General features: G+C 39.0%; 1 protein-coding gene across 1 annotated transcript; it reads left to right on the top strand.

Annotated features, from left to right (window-relative positions):
• Positions 1 to 1,241: 1,241 nt before the first annotated feature.
• LOC119784264 lies at positions 1,242 to 13,327 on the top strand. Its single transcript, XM_038286235.1, has 6 exons — positions 1,242 to 1,340; positions 1,760 to 1,892; positions 11,824 to 11,992; positions 12,094 to 12,173; positions 12,776 to 12,865; positions 13,077 to 13,327. The coding sequence occupies exons 1-6, from the start codon at positions 1,242 to 1,244 to the stop codon at positions 13,319 to 13,321; spliced, it is 816 nt and encodes a 271-aa protein (XP_038142163.1). The 3' UTR covers positions 13,322 to 13,327.
• The last annotated feature ends 884 nt before the right edge of the window (positions 13,328 to 14,211 follow it).

Genomic DNA, 14,211 nt, shown 5'->3' with positions numbered 1-14,211 from the left:
TTACTAGCAGAAGGAGCAGTCTTCATTTCGTTTCATTGGTCATCTCGTCACTAAACTTGTCAAATAACAGGAAAACTGCTTTAGCACGGAAAAGGCTGTTTTTTTTCTTTAATGGTGTAGTCTCGCTGTTTGTTTTAGAGCTTGAGTTTGAGTTTCTTGCATAGTAAACTTGTCAAGTAACAGGTAAGAAGACTACTTTGGCAATAAAAAAGCAGTTATTCCAGGTTTAGTGATATAAACTACTGTGTATTTTACAGTTTAGAGCAGGTAACATTTGTGTAAAAAACCACATTTGTACAATGTCTTTAAAACAAGAACCCAGTTTATCTTCTAAGTACAGAGACTCAGTTGAACGTTTAGCAATTGTTCCCAGCTCACCTGAAGCTCAAACTGAGAACTTTAGCATAAAAAAGGCTTTCTGTAGGTGCAATTGTGCTGAAATTGAGCAAAAATATGGTATTTGGGCTGTGACCCCAAATGATCCAAATGAAAAACGTTTATCGCTTAAGTTAAGAAAAGTGCCTTTCGACAAAACCCCTTCATTTACCAACTGCACTTGTTACTATAGAGCCAGACGCTCTGCTTTGTCCAAAACCACTGTTCCAGATCCATCTGGTTCCAAAACCTCAAGGTCTGATTTTGTGAACGTGACTGAACCAAAATCTTCCACATTTTGTTCTTGTTTCTTTGAAAACAAGCGCTTCACTTTCACAAGGATTGAAATTTTGAAGGGGTCTGATCCATTTCTTGCATGTCGTCGAGTTCCAAAGCCAGGCTTTATCCCACACCGTTGCTGCGAATGTGTGTGCTCCTTTTGTTGCCTTTGCTGTTATTCTGGAACACAGCTTTGGAACCCAGCTTACGAAACCCAGAAATCAAAGTTTCCAGTGATTTCCAATGAAGAGGCATGTTCTATCACATCTGATGTCAGTCAAGGTTTCTCTGAGCAGCAGACAGGTAGCTTCTGTGTAAAACCAAATACTCTCAGTCAGGTTGGTGCTACTGCTAATCAAACATCACCCAATCAGTGTAAGTTACAGTTTAAGGTCCGGGAAGAGTCAACTTTCAGCACGTGCTCAAGCCAGCTAGTAGCACCTTCATCTCTGAAACGGAGAGCAGCCAGTCCACCTGCTGCAGAGAAATTGCCACAAAAAAAGCGCCCAAGTATTTCAAAAAACTGTAATTAAAAAACAGTTTTGGTTGCCTCTGATGTTAGTCAGAGTTTTTCCAGGCAGCCGAAGATGGCAGGTCAACATGGTGCTGTACATCCCCCAACCAAGCCAATGCTGCCACCCATCAGCTCCAAGAGTTCCTCCAAGGAGCAGACATCAAGCCAGCCAGTAGCACCTCCATCTCTGAAACGGAGAGCAGCCAGTCCGCCTGCTGCAGAGAAATTGCCACTAAAAAAGCGGCCAACTAAGTTCAATGAAAACTCCTGTTTCAGTGACTCAAATGTTTGTCAGAATTTCCCCAGCCAGCAGTCAAATAGGCTCCCTGCAAGACCAAACATTCTCAGTCATTTTGGTGCTACACTTTCTCAAACTCAGTCGACTACATCACCCAAAGGGCAGGAATTACAATTTGAGCCCAAACAAAAGTCATCCTTGAGTGGATTCAAGCAACGCGTGAAACCTGTGAAAAGGAGAATACGTAGTCAGCTTGCTGAAGCCTCTCTTGCTGAGCCAATGTCTCCAACAAAGCGCCCAAGGATCTCAAAAAACTGTAACAAAAAATCAGGTTTGGTTGCCTCTGATGTTAGTCAGAGTTTTTCCAGGCAGCCGAAGTCGGCAAGTCAACATGGTGCTGTACATCCCCCAACCAAGCCAATGCTGCCACCCTTCAGCTCCAAGAGTTCCGCCAAGGAGCAGACATCGCAGACACCCTGGAAATGTGTGGGAGAAACCCAGCCTCCCACAGAAAATCGTCCAAAGCAGACACGAGCTTCAAAAAATGTAAACCATTTAAAACGCGATGGGCAGGAAGAGTCCCTCCAACAATCTACTACCTCCAAGAGTTCTTCATTGAATCAAGTGAAGACAACTCAGCCTTCCACATGCAATTTTACAGACCCAAAACTACTAGTGAAAAAATCAAGGTGTGGACAAAACCCTACTTATAAACAATCCCGCAAACAATCTACTGGCTCCAAGAGTTCCTCCAAGGAGCAGACATCGCAGACACCCTGGAAATGTGTGGGAGAAACCCAGCCTCCCACAGAAAATTGTCCAAAGAAAACACGAGCTTCAAAAAATGTAAACCATTTAAAACGCAATAACCAGGAAGAGTCCCTCCAACAATCTACTACCTCCAAGAGTTCTCCATTGAATCAAGTGAAGACAACTCAGCCTTCCACATGCAATTTTACTGACCCAAAACTACCAGTGAAAAAATCAAGGTGTGGACAAAACCCTACTTATAAAAAATCCCGCAAACAATCTACTGGCTCCAAGAGTTCCACAGTGGAGAAGACATCATGCTTGCCTCCACAAACCAAGCGATAAAGATATTGGGCTCTACTTGGACCACAGAGCCAATCCCAATAATAAAGCCACCAGGAGGTTTGCTATTAACCAAGACAAATTATCAAAGTATAAAAAACTCTTTAATGACCGAAAGACAAATCAGTAAAGAAAATGTCCCCTCTGCAAAACTGTAGGTTTCCTGCACCTAGAATGAGAAAACTACTTAAACCAATCCTGTTTTCTTTGTCACCAAGAGGGAAGAGCTGCGCCAAAGGAATACACGGCTATCGTTTACTTTCATGAGGTTGATCTGATCTAAATACCCATTAGTTAAACAGGAGGCCTATTTCACAAAAGCTGAATTTAGAAATATGTCATAAGACCTTGTGTGATCACTGCAAACTGACAAATATTAACTATTTGGTATTAAAAGGAAACTAAGCAGGGCTCCATGGTGTTACAGGTCTACAACTTTACAACTGTTGCTTTGCATCAACAAGGAACAAGGCTCCATTTCCAATTCAGGGTCTTTCTGCGGGTAGTTTGCATGTTCTCCCTGTGCATGCATGGTTTCACTCCTGGCGAGCTGAAGACAAGATTTCACAGGGCTCACATACAAATGTGATTGACAATATCTTCTGACTGACATGAAACATATATGTAAAATTTACTTAATGTAAAATGCACACAACTGATTGCCCTGGGTAATGAGACCCCACACCCTACATGTGACCCTGTATTTTAGAATGTATAGATAGTTTTAGTTTTAGTTTAGTTTTATTGAAAGGATCCCCATTAGCTACAGCTATGCTGCAGCTATTCTTCCTGGGGTCCTGAAAAAATATATACATTAAAAACAAAACTAAGAATACAACCAATATTTGAAAGAAAAAGAAAATACACAAACACATATAAAAATACATATACAATATATACACATATTAACGTACATATGTACCCTCATGCGGGTGTGATATATGACAAATATAAAACACATTCTACACTTACACCTGTAAACATACATACACATACATATTCACACACATATAAATATAAACATTCAGTTATATTATTTTGATAAATGCTGTTTTACATATAATTTGAATTTATTGACATTATTAGCAAGCAGGATATGTTTTGGCAGATTATTCCATTCTTTCATACCTCTGAACACAACAGTATTTTTCATGGCATTTGTTCTTACTATGGGTAAAGTGAAATTACCTTTAGTTGCATGTCTAGTACTGTACTGATGATTTACTACACTGAAAGAAAGATGCTTGAACAAAACAGAAGGAAATTTGGAATTAGAAATATTTCTTATGAAAATTTAACAATGAATACAACAATCTCTCTTGACCAACAACCAATTAAGATCTTTGTGCATTAATGTTATATTTCTCCTGTAGCTGCATCTGAGTGCTACACGAGCAGCTCTATTCTGTATAAGTTGTAATTTATTTATATATTCTCCAGTGGCATTTGACCAAACTGCTGGGCAATAGTCGAGGTATGTCAATATTAGTGCTTTCATTGCATAATTCCTAATGTTTGAAGTTAAGAAATTTGCATGTCTTCTCATAATGGATATACCTCTTCCCATTTTTGCAATAATATTACTAATATGTTTTTTCCATGATAATCTAGAGTCAACTATTACACCCAGCAGTCTGGTCTCATGCACCTGTTCAATAACTGCGTTGTTAATCTTAATATTAATTACAGGATTCTGTTTAATATTGTAATTTGAACCTAAAATCATGCAATTAGTTTTTACAGTATTTAATGCCAGTTTATTTGATTTGACCCAATCTACTACATATTGTAATTCTGTATTTAAAACAGTTTCTAATTCAATTTGTGTACTTGCTGATGTATATATAGTTGAATCGTCAGCGTACATGACAATATTAGCCTTATGTAAAATATATGGTAAATCATTAGTAAAAATATTAAATAATAGTGGACCCAGACAGCTACCTTGGGGTACTCCACATGTAATTTTTCTGATACCTGAGAAACTGCCATTGAAAAACACTGTCTGTGTTCTATTTGACAAGTAACTGTACATCCATGTGATTGCAGATTGCTCAAACCCGTAACAGGATAATTTTGTTAATAGCAGGTTATGATCTATGATGTCGAAAGCAGCAGAAAAATCTAAAAATACAACACCTGTAATTTTTTTCTTTTCAGTCTCTCTAAGCCAATCATCAGACATGTGAGTCAGTGCAGTGGCAGTGGAGTGACTTTTTCTGTATGCATGCTGAAAATCTGTTAATAAATCATTTGTATAAAAATAGTTATTAATTTGATCGTGTACTATAGACTCCAGTATTTTAGATAATACAGGTAATATACTTATCGGGCGACTGTTGGAACCTGAGAAAGGCATTTTTTTATCTTTGGGCAGAGGAACTATTTTAGCCTGCTTCCATGCCTGTGGGCAGGTACAGCAGCTAAAACTAAGGTTAATAATATGGGTTAGAGCAGGGGCAATAAAGTCAGCAGTTAGTTTCAGAAGCCTGCCGTCAAGACCATCTACACCTGGTGGTTTGTTTTTGCAGGTTTTTAAAAGATTCTTTACTTGATCTATATTTACACTTTGTAGTTTAAACCTTAAGTTTTTATTTTTCATCAATTCATTTCTTATTAATAGATAAGATATATCATTACTTAGATTAGGCATATTTTCTCTTAGTTTATCTGATTTTTTAATAAAATAATCATTGAGATGGTTTACAATATCTATTGGCTTAGTTATGAGTTTATCCCCTGTTTCCAAAAAAGATGGATTTATTTTGTTTTTCTTACCAGTCAATTGATTTAAAACATTCCATAACTTCCATAAATGTATGTATTGTAAATTCAATTGATACAAAGTTTTCTATCTAAGCAAAACCAGTTGATTGCATTGACTCTGACTCAAATACAATCCCTCACACTAAGCAAGCTTGTAGCGACAGTGGAGAGGAAATCTCCCTTTTAACAGGAAGAAACCTCCAGCAGAACCAGGCTTAGTGTGAGCGGCCATCTGCTGAAGCCGACTAGGGTTCAAGGAGACAGAAGTAGAGACACAAAAAGCAGCTGCAAAAGGCGGCCCCATCCAGGAAACACACAGCCAGGCAGACGAGCTCCGAGCCAGCTCCCATGCCAGAGGACGAAGAGAGCACATCCAGCCAGTCACGGTCAGAGAAACAGGACCACACTGGAAAACAGGCTAATCTCCAGCATCTATAAACAAGGGTGTTGATGGAAGCAGCACAGCTGATGTTTCTCTCCAGGATGGCGTCACAGCCAAACAAAAACAGATGAGGCAAAGCTACTCTGAGGAAAAGCAGAGAGAGCATTAGAGATTGAAATAACAGATTCTGCAGAATATGAGAATAGAGAGAGAATGAAGCAGAATGATGAAATTGGGGTCCCTATGTCCTCCAAAAGTCTAAGCCTATAGCAGCATAACTATAGAGATAGTGTGGTGCACCCAAATATGTGCAACCACATTTGGAATTATTACTTTGTGGATCAAAAGGGAAAAAAATGTAATTTTTATCCTATATATGTTTAGTATGAAAAGAAACATACGGCAGTAGTCGATTCCAACATTATCTTACATTTAGGAGATGTTTTCCTGGGTGAATATTGGTGGGTAAAGGAGAGAAAAGGGTAGGCGGAACCTTTGACGCTACGGTCGTTCATTCCGGTTGCTAATTAGGGAGGCACCCCGGTGTTCCCCTTATATCTAACCTGGATGAAGACTTGAGTGTTCCTGTGTTCATTGCTCTAAGACTCAACCTTTATTTTACAGGTCAGTACATGGTTAAAACTGCCATACATGAGAGCTTTAAGCTTCGTATTCTTTCTGTAAGTGACAGGTAATAATTTTATGACGATGGGCGTAACTTTGAATTAGTTTTGTGGGTGTTTGTTTGTCCACCGTCGTTGGGTGGCGGGAAAGCCGAGCCGCGTTGCGCCGGAAGTCTCGCGAGACTTAGCATTGTTCTCGCGAGAGTTCGCCCGTTCGTTTGAGATGTATTCTCTTTGATAGTAAAATCAGATAGTTTAGGGTTTTTTTTACAATCTACAGATCGCTCCAAATTATTTGAGAAGGCTCTTGATGGAACTCAAATGTGTTTAAAGAATCCAGAATATTTGTTCAGGTTTGAAAGTGATTACCATGTTGTATGAATGTTGGTTTATTGCATGGAAATATGGTTAGAAGTTGTCATGTTAAAGTGATTAGCATATTTTATAAAGTACATTGTCCACATCTAATTGAGCTTAGTGAGCTTAAAATTATAAATGCTTTATCACATATATGCTCGGGTGCCGTGGTGTAAAGGTGATTTGCATATATTCTAAAGAGCAGTGTTTATACCTGAATAAGTTTATTGAATATAAGATTGTAAAGGGCAAATCCCAAATTTAGCACTGTTCGTTGAAGACCGAAATGATGGTTACAGGCCTTGTTTAGTTAGTCAGTCAACTAAGATTGTAATAAGCAGAAATAACAAATGCTGTAATTGCAGGTGGAGATCCCTGTAAATTGACTTTTTCTAGACTTTATTTGTTATTCAAAACAGGACAAAGAAAATGTACTGATTGTAGATTTTGTGTGTGGAATTGACCTAATATATCTAACCCTGATGAAGACTTGAGTGTTCCTGTGTTCATTGCTCTAAGACTCAACCTTTATTTTACAGGTCAGTACATGGTTAAAACTGCCATACATGAGAGCTTTAAGCTTCGTATTCTTTCTATTCTCTTTGTTACTGTGGTCATCGTGCTTGAGACCCGTAACAATAGCTCAGGATAACCTGAGCCACCCTAACTATAAGCTTTATCAAAAAGGAAAGTTTTAGGCCTAGCCTTAAAAGTAGACAGGGTGTCTGCCTCACGGACTAAAACTGTTAGTTGGTTCCACAAGAGAGGAGCCTGATAACTAAAAGATCTGCCTCACATTCTATTTTTAAAAATTCTAGGAACCACTAGTAAACCTGCAGATTGAGAGCGAAGTGCTCTGTTAGGAACATAAGGAACAATCATATCTCTGATATAAGATGGAGCTTGGCCATTTAAGGCTTTATATGTGAGAAGGAGGATTTTAAATTCTATTCTGGATTTAACAGGAAGCCAATGACGAGAAGCCAGGATAGGCAAGATATGATCTCTCTTTTTAATTTTCATCAGAACTCTGGCTGCAGCATTTTGGATCAGCTGAAGGCTTTTAACTACAGTTTGTGGACTTCCTGATAGTAAAGAATTACAATAGTCCAGCCTTGAAGTAACAAATGCATGGACTAGTTTCTCAGCATCACCCCTGGACAAGAGATTTCTAATTTTTGCAATGTTCCTCAGATGAAAAAAGGGCATTCTAGAAACCTCTTTGATATGGGATTTAAATGACAGGTCCAGATCAAAACCAACACCAACATTTTTTACTTTATTACCTGAAATCAGTTTAATTCCGTCCAAATGAAGTGACTGACTTATTGGCTTCTTTTTCAAAGACTCTGGTCCGAAGACTATAACTTCTGTTTTGTTTCCATTCAGAAGACGAAAGTTAAGAGTCATCCAGGTTTTTATGTCTTCAAGACATGCCTGTAATTTATGTTATGGGTTAGCTTAATCTGGATTTATAGACAGATATAGCTGGGTATCATCAGCATAACAGTGAAAATTAATCCCATGCTGTCTAATAATTCTACCGATTGGGAACTTTTGAGCATGTTGAAGATTTGTCATTAACATGAATAAACTGAATTCGATCAGATAGATAAGATTCAAACCAGTCAAGAGCTGCTCCTTTAATTCCAACAAAATATTCAAGTCTTTCTAAAAGAATATTATGGTCAACTGTATCAAATGCAGCACCGAGATCCAACAGAACAAGCACAGATAAAAGTACATTATCTGAGGCCTTGAGAATATCATTAGTGACTTTCACCAGAGCTGTTTCAGTGCTATGATGAGCTCTAAAGCCAGACTGAAACTCTTCAAAAAGTTCATTATGGTGTAAGTGATCGCAAACTTGTTTGGCAACTACTTTCTCAAGAATTTTAGATTTAAGGAAGATTTAATATAGGTCTATAATTGACCAAGTCATCTGGGTCAAGCGACGGTTTCTTAGGCAGAGGTTTAATTACAGCAACCTTAAATGCCTTAGGTACATATCCCTGTAACAGAGATAGATTATTCACATCTAAAATGGAGGAGGAGATCAAAGGGAATACCTCCTTAAATAACCTGGTTGGAACTGGATCTAACATACAAGTTGAAGGCTTAGATGAAGACAATAATTTTGCTAACTCAGAAAGTTCAACTGGATCAAAGCAGTCTAAACCTGGTTCAGATTCCATGACTACCTCAGATACAATCGCGGATAGAGGAGTGCTTATGATCTTATTTTTAATAAGATCAATCCTATTTATAAAGAATCCCATAAAATCATTGCTGCTAAGAGCAGGTGGAATGGATGGTTCAACAGAGCTATGGCTCTGGGTGAGTTTGGCAACTGTATTAAAAAGAAATCTAGGATTATTCTTATTCTCCTCTATTAATGAGGAAAAGTATGCTACTCTTGCTTTACAAAGGGTCCTCTTATACAGCAGTTAACTATTTTTCCAGACTAGGAAGGACTCCCGCAGGCCTGTTGAGCGATATTTTCTCTCCAGTTTCCTGGCATTTTGCTTCAAAGTGCGCAGCTCTGCATTAAACCAAGAAGCAAGCCTTCTATTTGTAACGGTTTTCATTTTCAAAGGAGCTGCGTTGTCCAACACTGCATGAAAAGTGTGATTTTCGTCACTATGCGGCACTGTAGATTGTCGTGGAAGTTCAGGTTAACGGCTGTTCACGGTAATTTGCAGGCAACACCGAAAATTCCCATAAATTGTCAGAAATTGACGTGGGCTTTCTTAGGCAGTGTTCCCTCAATGGAATTCAAGGGGAGACATGTACCGTATTTTCAAGACTATAAGGCGCACTTAAACGTCTTTTTTTTCCCTCAAAATGTGCGGTGCGCCCTATGGTGCGGTGCGCCCTATGTGTGTTGTAACTGCGACTTTTGAGACCACCTCATTGAGGAGATGATGAAAGAGTGGCTGAATGTAAGGAGACCAGGTGTTTTTTTTCCACTCATCACCATTAATCTGTGACTCCATGCGTGCCCATCTCACAGCTGATGTGAAAAACATGGGGAAACAAATTAACGCTGTGCTCGCTGTTCAACCGCTCGACATCGGTGTGAACCGGACCCAGCAGGTGCAGCAGAAGCAGCGAGTTTACATGCAAAGTCAATGGTTGACGCGCGTATAGGCGCAGCGAAAGGTCCTGCAGCGCGTTTTGGTGCAGCACGTCGGGAGCGTTTAAGCATCTGATGCACCGCCAACGCGCTGCTGCTGCTCAGATGGAAAAATTGAAGTTTTGCTGCTGGACGCGCCGCATCAACCAATCAGAGAAGCTGATCTGGGAGCTGACAGCGAGACAGACACAGCGCTCTGATGACATATGATATTAACGCAAATGAAAAGGCTGGGTGGATGCGTGGCTGAGACAGGTGTATGTGAGAAGACTAGGTGGTTTTTTCCACGCATCACCATCGCTGCGTGCCCATCTCACAGCCGATGTGAAAAAAAGATGAATCAAATGAACGCTGTGCTCGCCGTTATCCCGTCTAACAAAGGAACTTCCACCGCTCGACATCGGTGTGAAGCGGCCGTTCACAGTAAGGCTGCGAGCGGCGTGGGAGCGATGGATGACAGACGGAGACCACAGTTTCAGGATAAATGGAAGGCAGCGCCGGGCAAGTTACGCCACCGTTTGCGGATGGATTGTAGATGGACTGTGTCTGCTGGCTCTGTTGTTCAAGCTTTCGCAAAAGCCGGCATTATTTCTGAGAAGCTGCGCTGCACGGAAAGTGACTCTGAGAGCGAAGAAGGGGAAACTGGCATGTCTGATTTAGCGCAGCTGTTTTATTCAGAGGAATGCTGAGGATAACAGAGGATGATGACTTTGATGGGTTTGATTAATACTTTGTAATAAATACATGAATAAAGCACAATCATACTCAGGTTTGCTCCCGCTCTATTTTTCTACCTGAAAACTTAATTCAACAGCAGCCTCTGAGCGCGTCTCCTCCTCTTCACCGCGGTGGCTGGCAGGTGTTTTTTCATCTAAATAATCTAAATCTTGCAGCTATATTTGCTGTGATCAGTGGGAATAAATAAGTATAAATATGTTTTTAAGTGAGAAAGGCCACCTGAAAACTTAATAATTGCAGTCAGTTCATCCAGATTATCTATTTCTGTCGGAGGCGCTCAGACCCCCACATACCAGCGGTGCACCGACAGGAGAAATCCTTTCGTTCACCGCGGCTGCTGGTAGGTGTTTTTCATCTAAATAATTTTAGCTGCAGGCACCAGGATACCGGTAATAAAAGCGAACATATTCCGTCGGCAGGTTTCAGGATTTTAAGTTAATTTAGGAGTGATCACAGCGCTGTGTCATCTGCGATGTGTCTGTCTCACGGCCAGCTGCCAGGTTTGATTAATACTTTGTAATAAATACATGAATAAAGCACAGTCATACTCAGTTTTGCCCCCGCTGTATTTTTAAATACGCAGTAGAGGTATTTAAAGGTAGCAGAGGACATGCACCTGTATATAAAAAACGCGCCCTATAGTCCGGTGCGCCTTATGTGTGTGTTAAATACAGAAATGGGACACATAACTGAGAGTGCGCCTTTTAGTCCGGTGCGCCTTATGGTCGTGAAAATACGGTAAATGAAAATGTTGTGAGCTATACAAATGCAAATCAGGGTTGCAGGGGGAGTTTTTACCCCAAGTGACATTTTTCTAAAAGGTAAGGAAATCTCTGGTACAAATAGATCAGGCTCAGTATAGCCTAATTATAGACTCTTACATTTTAGCTTGAATTGATTTATTTAATTAAAGTATGCTAGATTACTGTGCATGCCATTAGCAATGGCAAATGTTATGTAAAAAAATACACAAAATAATTTATTTCAAAAATTAGTTTTAATCAGAATCAGTTGGTAAAATGTGAATCAGAATCAGCAAGGTAAAATGTACATTCCATGCAAACAACATTAGAATCAGAATGAGGGGTCTGCAGAGATCACAGTCTCCTAGAGCTCAACTACTGTGCATAGTGGCATGACTACAGTGACCTTTTCTTTGGTCTTACTTAAATGCACAGAGGATGCAGGCGCGGATTCAGGCGGGGGAGCGGGGGGCGCACGCACCCCCCTTTTGGGATATGGCAAGCCGATTGGGCCAATAATCGTCCGTACAATAACGCCCAGTTCCAACCCGCGCGTCGACTTAAAAAACGTGCGCTCGAGTAAAATACAAGCTGGGACTGCGCGTTATTGTACGGACGATTATTGGCCCATTCGGCTTGCCGTACCACAATGGCGTCGTTGCGAGTACGAGGAGACCTGAAGATTTAAGGCCAAACAAGAAAACCAGACAACCATCTCTTTTAAGATTCTGGTCCAATCCAACAAAAGGGTAAGTAGAAACCAACTTTATCACTTTATTTTCTATAGGCTTATGTCTATAATCAAAATAACACAGATTGAAATGTTTATATCTTGTTTTCTATTCTTCAGTGGACCTGGCACAACTACAGAAAATGACCACAGCGTTGACCTGTATGAACGTTCAGATATTGGGGACACACAGTTAAAAGGTATGATGATTGCTAGAAAATGTTGATAATGAGAAAACATTATCAACATTGTTGATAAACAAGTTGTTTAAAGTTGCAAAGTAATGCAATTGTAGGAATACTTAACCAGTAACGGGAAAGTTATGAAAATTGCAGTGTTTGATAAGTAATAAAAAGAGTGTACAATTAACAAAAATAAGCAACCTTAGTTGCCATTGACATGCATACAATATTTTGTAGTGTGTATTTTTGGGTCTAAACCTGTACCACATGTGGTGTACTGTTAAAAATAAGAATGGTATCCTTTATGAATACATTACTAACTTTTATCAATTGGTAAGGATCCAAATCAATGAATGCTCTAAGCACATGCTTGGAGTCTAAGGGAGTCTTGTTAACATTGTGATATGATAACTACAAATCTGGTGTTTTTTGTTTTCAGTGCTTTTAATATTTTACAATAAAAATACAAATTACTTTTAAGTATATTCAGTTGTGTGTACCTGGTGATATGTGTTCAGTGAATTTAATAATTTACAATAAAAACACAACATTAAATTGTTTTGTGGCTCCTCCTGAGATTACAAGGTTCACCTAATCACAAAAATGATTTTCTTTTCCAGATGAACAACAAGGCCCGTGTTTCGATGTAAAGACAACTGAAGAGCCGGCGCTCAACCAAGCAGATTTGCCCCAAACAACTTACGACATAGGTTAGTAATAGTTGTATTTTTTTCAATGTCAAAACAACTAATTTTGTTTTTGTTTTACACAATTGACTTTTTTGCTTAATCTTGAAATCTTACTTTTCATAATAATTATTTCATAATAAAGCAAGACTATACAAAAGCTTCATGTAGGCAGATTTACAACTCCACCAGCACTCATACAAAATTGACAATGTAAATATCAATCTTATTACAGATATATCAAAGGCCAATGACCGGATTAGTGAAATGGACGACTCTGGAAAATTCCAGCTTCTTCAGACCAGAAAACCACTCAAATCTTTCAATTTCCCTGCCAGAGAATTTAAAGACAACCGAAGAGCCAGTGGGGTGACCAAAAGAACATGCCAGAGGGACTGGCTGGACAAGTATGACTTTTTATCATTTTTACATCATATAAAGATGATCTACCGTCACGATCAACATTCAGGCAGGAAGTGAAGTTGTGGCACACAAAGTGGTCATCATCCATGGAAAAACCCAGCTCTCTCCCTGAAATTCTAAAGATAACAAATATGAAGTGCTACCCAAACATTTATATGATTCTTCACCTTTTGTCAGTCATACCTGTTACCAGTGCTTCTGTGGAACCTGCTAACTCTGGTCTTAAAGCAGTGAGAACTTTGCTGAGGTCAACAATGGGACACGAGAGGTTTGTGGCTTTGCTACTTTTGTATGTGCACAAGGACATTCAGCTAGACATCAACAAAATCATAGACATATTTGCCCAGAAGGTTGACATTTGTAAACCCATTATCATCATCATTAAGTTTGTAGTAAAGAACAATATTCTTTGTGTGGTTTAACTTTGTTTTTTTTTTGTTTTTCAACAGTTTATCTTGTTAAAATATATTCAAAACTCCTTTGTCTTACTGGAAACATACTTGAACCCAAGTTTTTTTATTTCATGTTCTGTTTAAATATCATTTCTTGAAATAAAGAAACTCCTTGTTTGATTAATTGTTGATAAGGATAATTTTTTTCTTCAAACTACCTTTTAACCTTATGCATGCTTTAAAAAAGGAGATATCCTTTTTTAATTACAATAATGTAATCATGCTAATTCTACTTATGTTCATCCATTAAAATTATCAATTAAAAACCCTTGGATGAATAATTAGGGTAGTGTGAAAGAGTGAAGATGGTATTCTTTGGTCTTTTAGCCTCACATTGTCTTGACCTGTGACCCCGTGATCCTATGACCCTTAGGTGCTGTTACGTCCACATCAGACACAACATATTTAAGGACACGAGACAAAAGAAGATGAGGGTTCAATCAGTTTTATTTTTAACTTCTCCACTTTTCTGATCTTTCCTAAAAGGGAAAAAGA

Source organism: Cyprinodon tularosa, unplaced genomic scaffold (assembly GCF_016077235.1).
Source record: "Cyprinodon tularosa strain WSP-4 unplaced genomic scaffold, ASM1607723v1 ctg222, whole genome shotgun sequence".
Lineage (NCBI taxonomy): Eukaryota > Metazoa > Chordata > Actinopteri > Cyprinodontiformes > Cyprinodontidae > Cyprinodon > Cyprinodon tularosa.
Note: the sequence above shows the minus strand (reverse complement) of the source record. Positions and strands in the feature narration are given on the sequence as shown.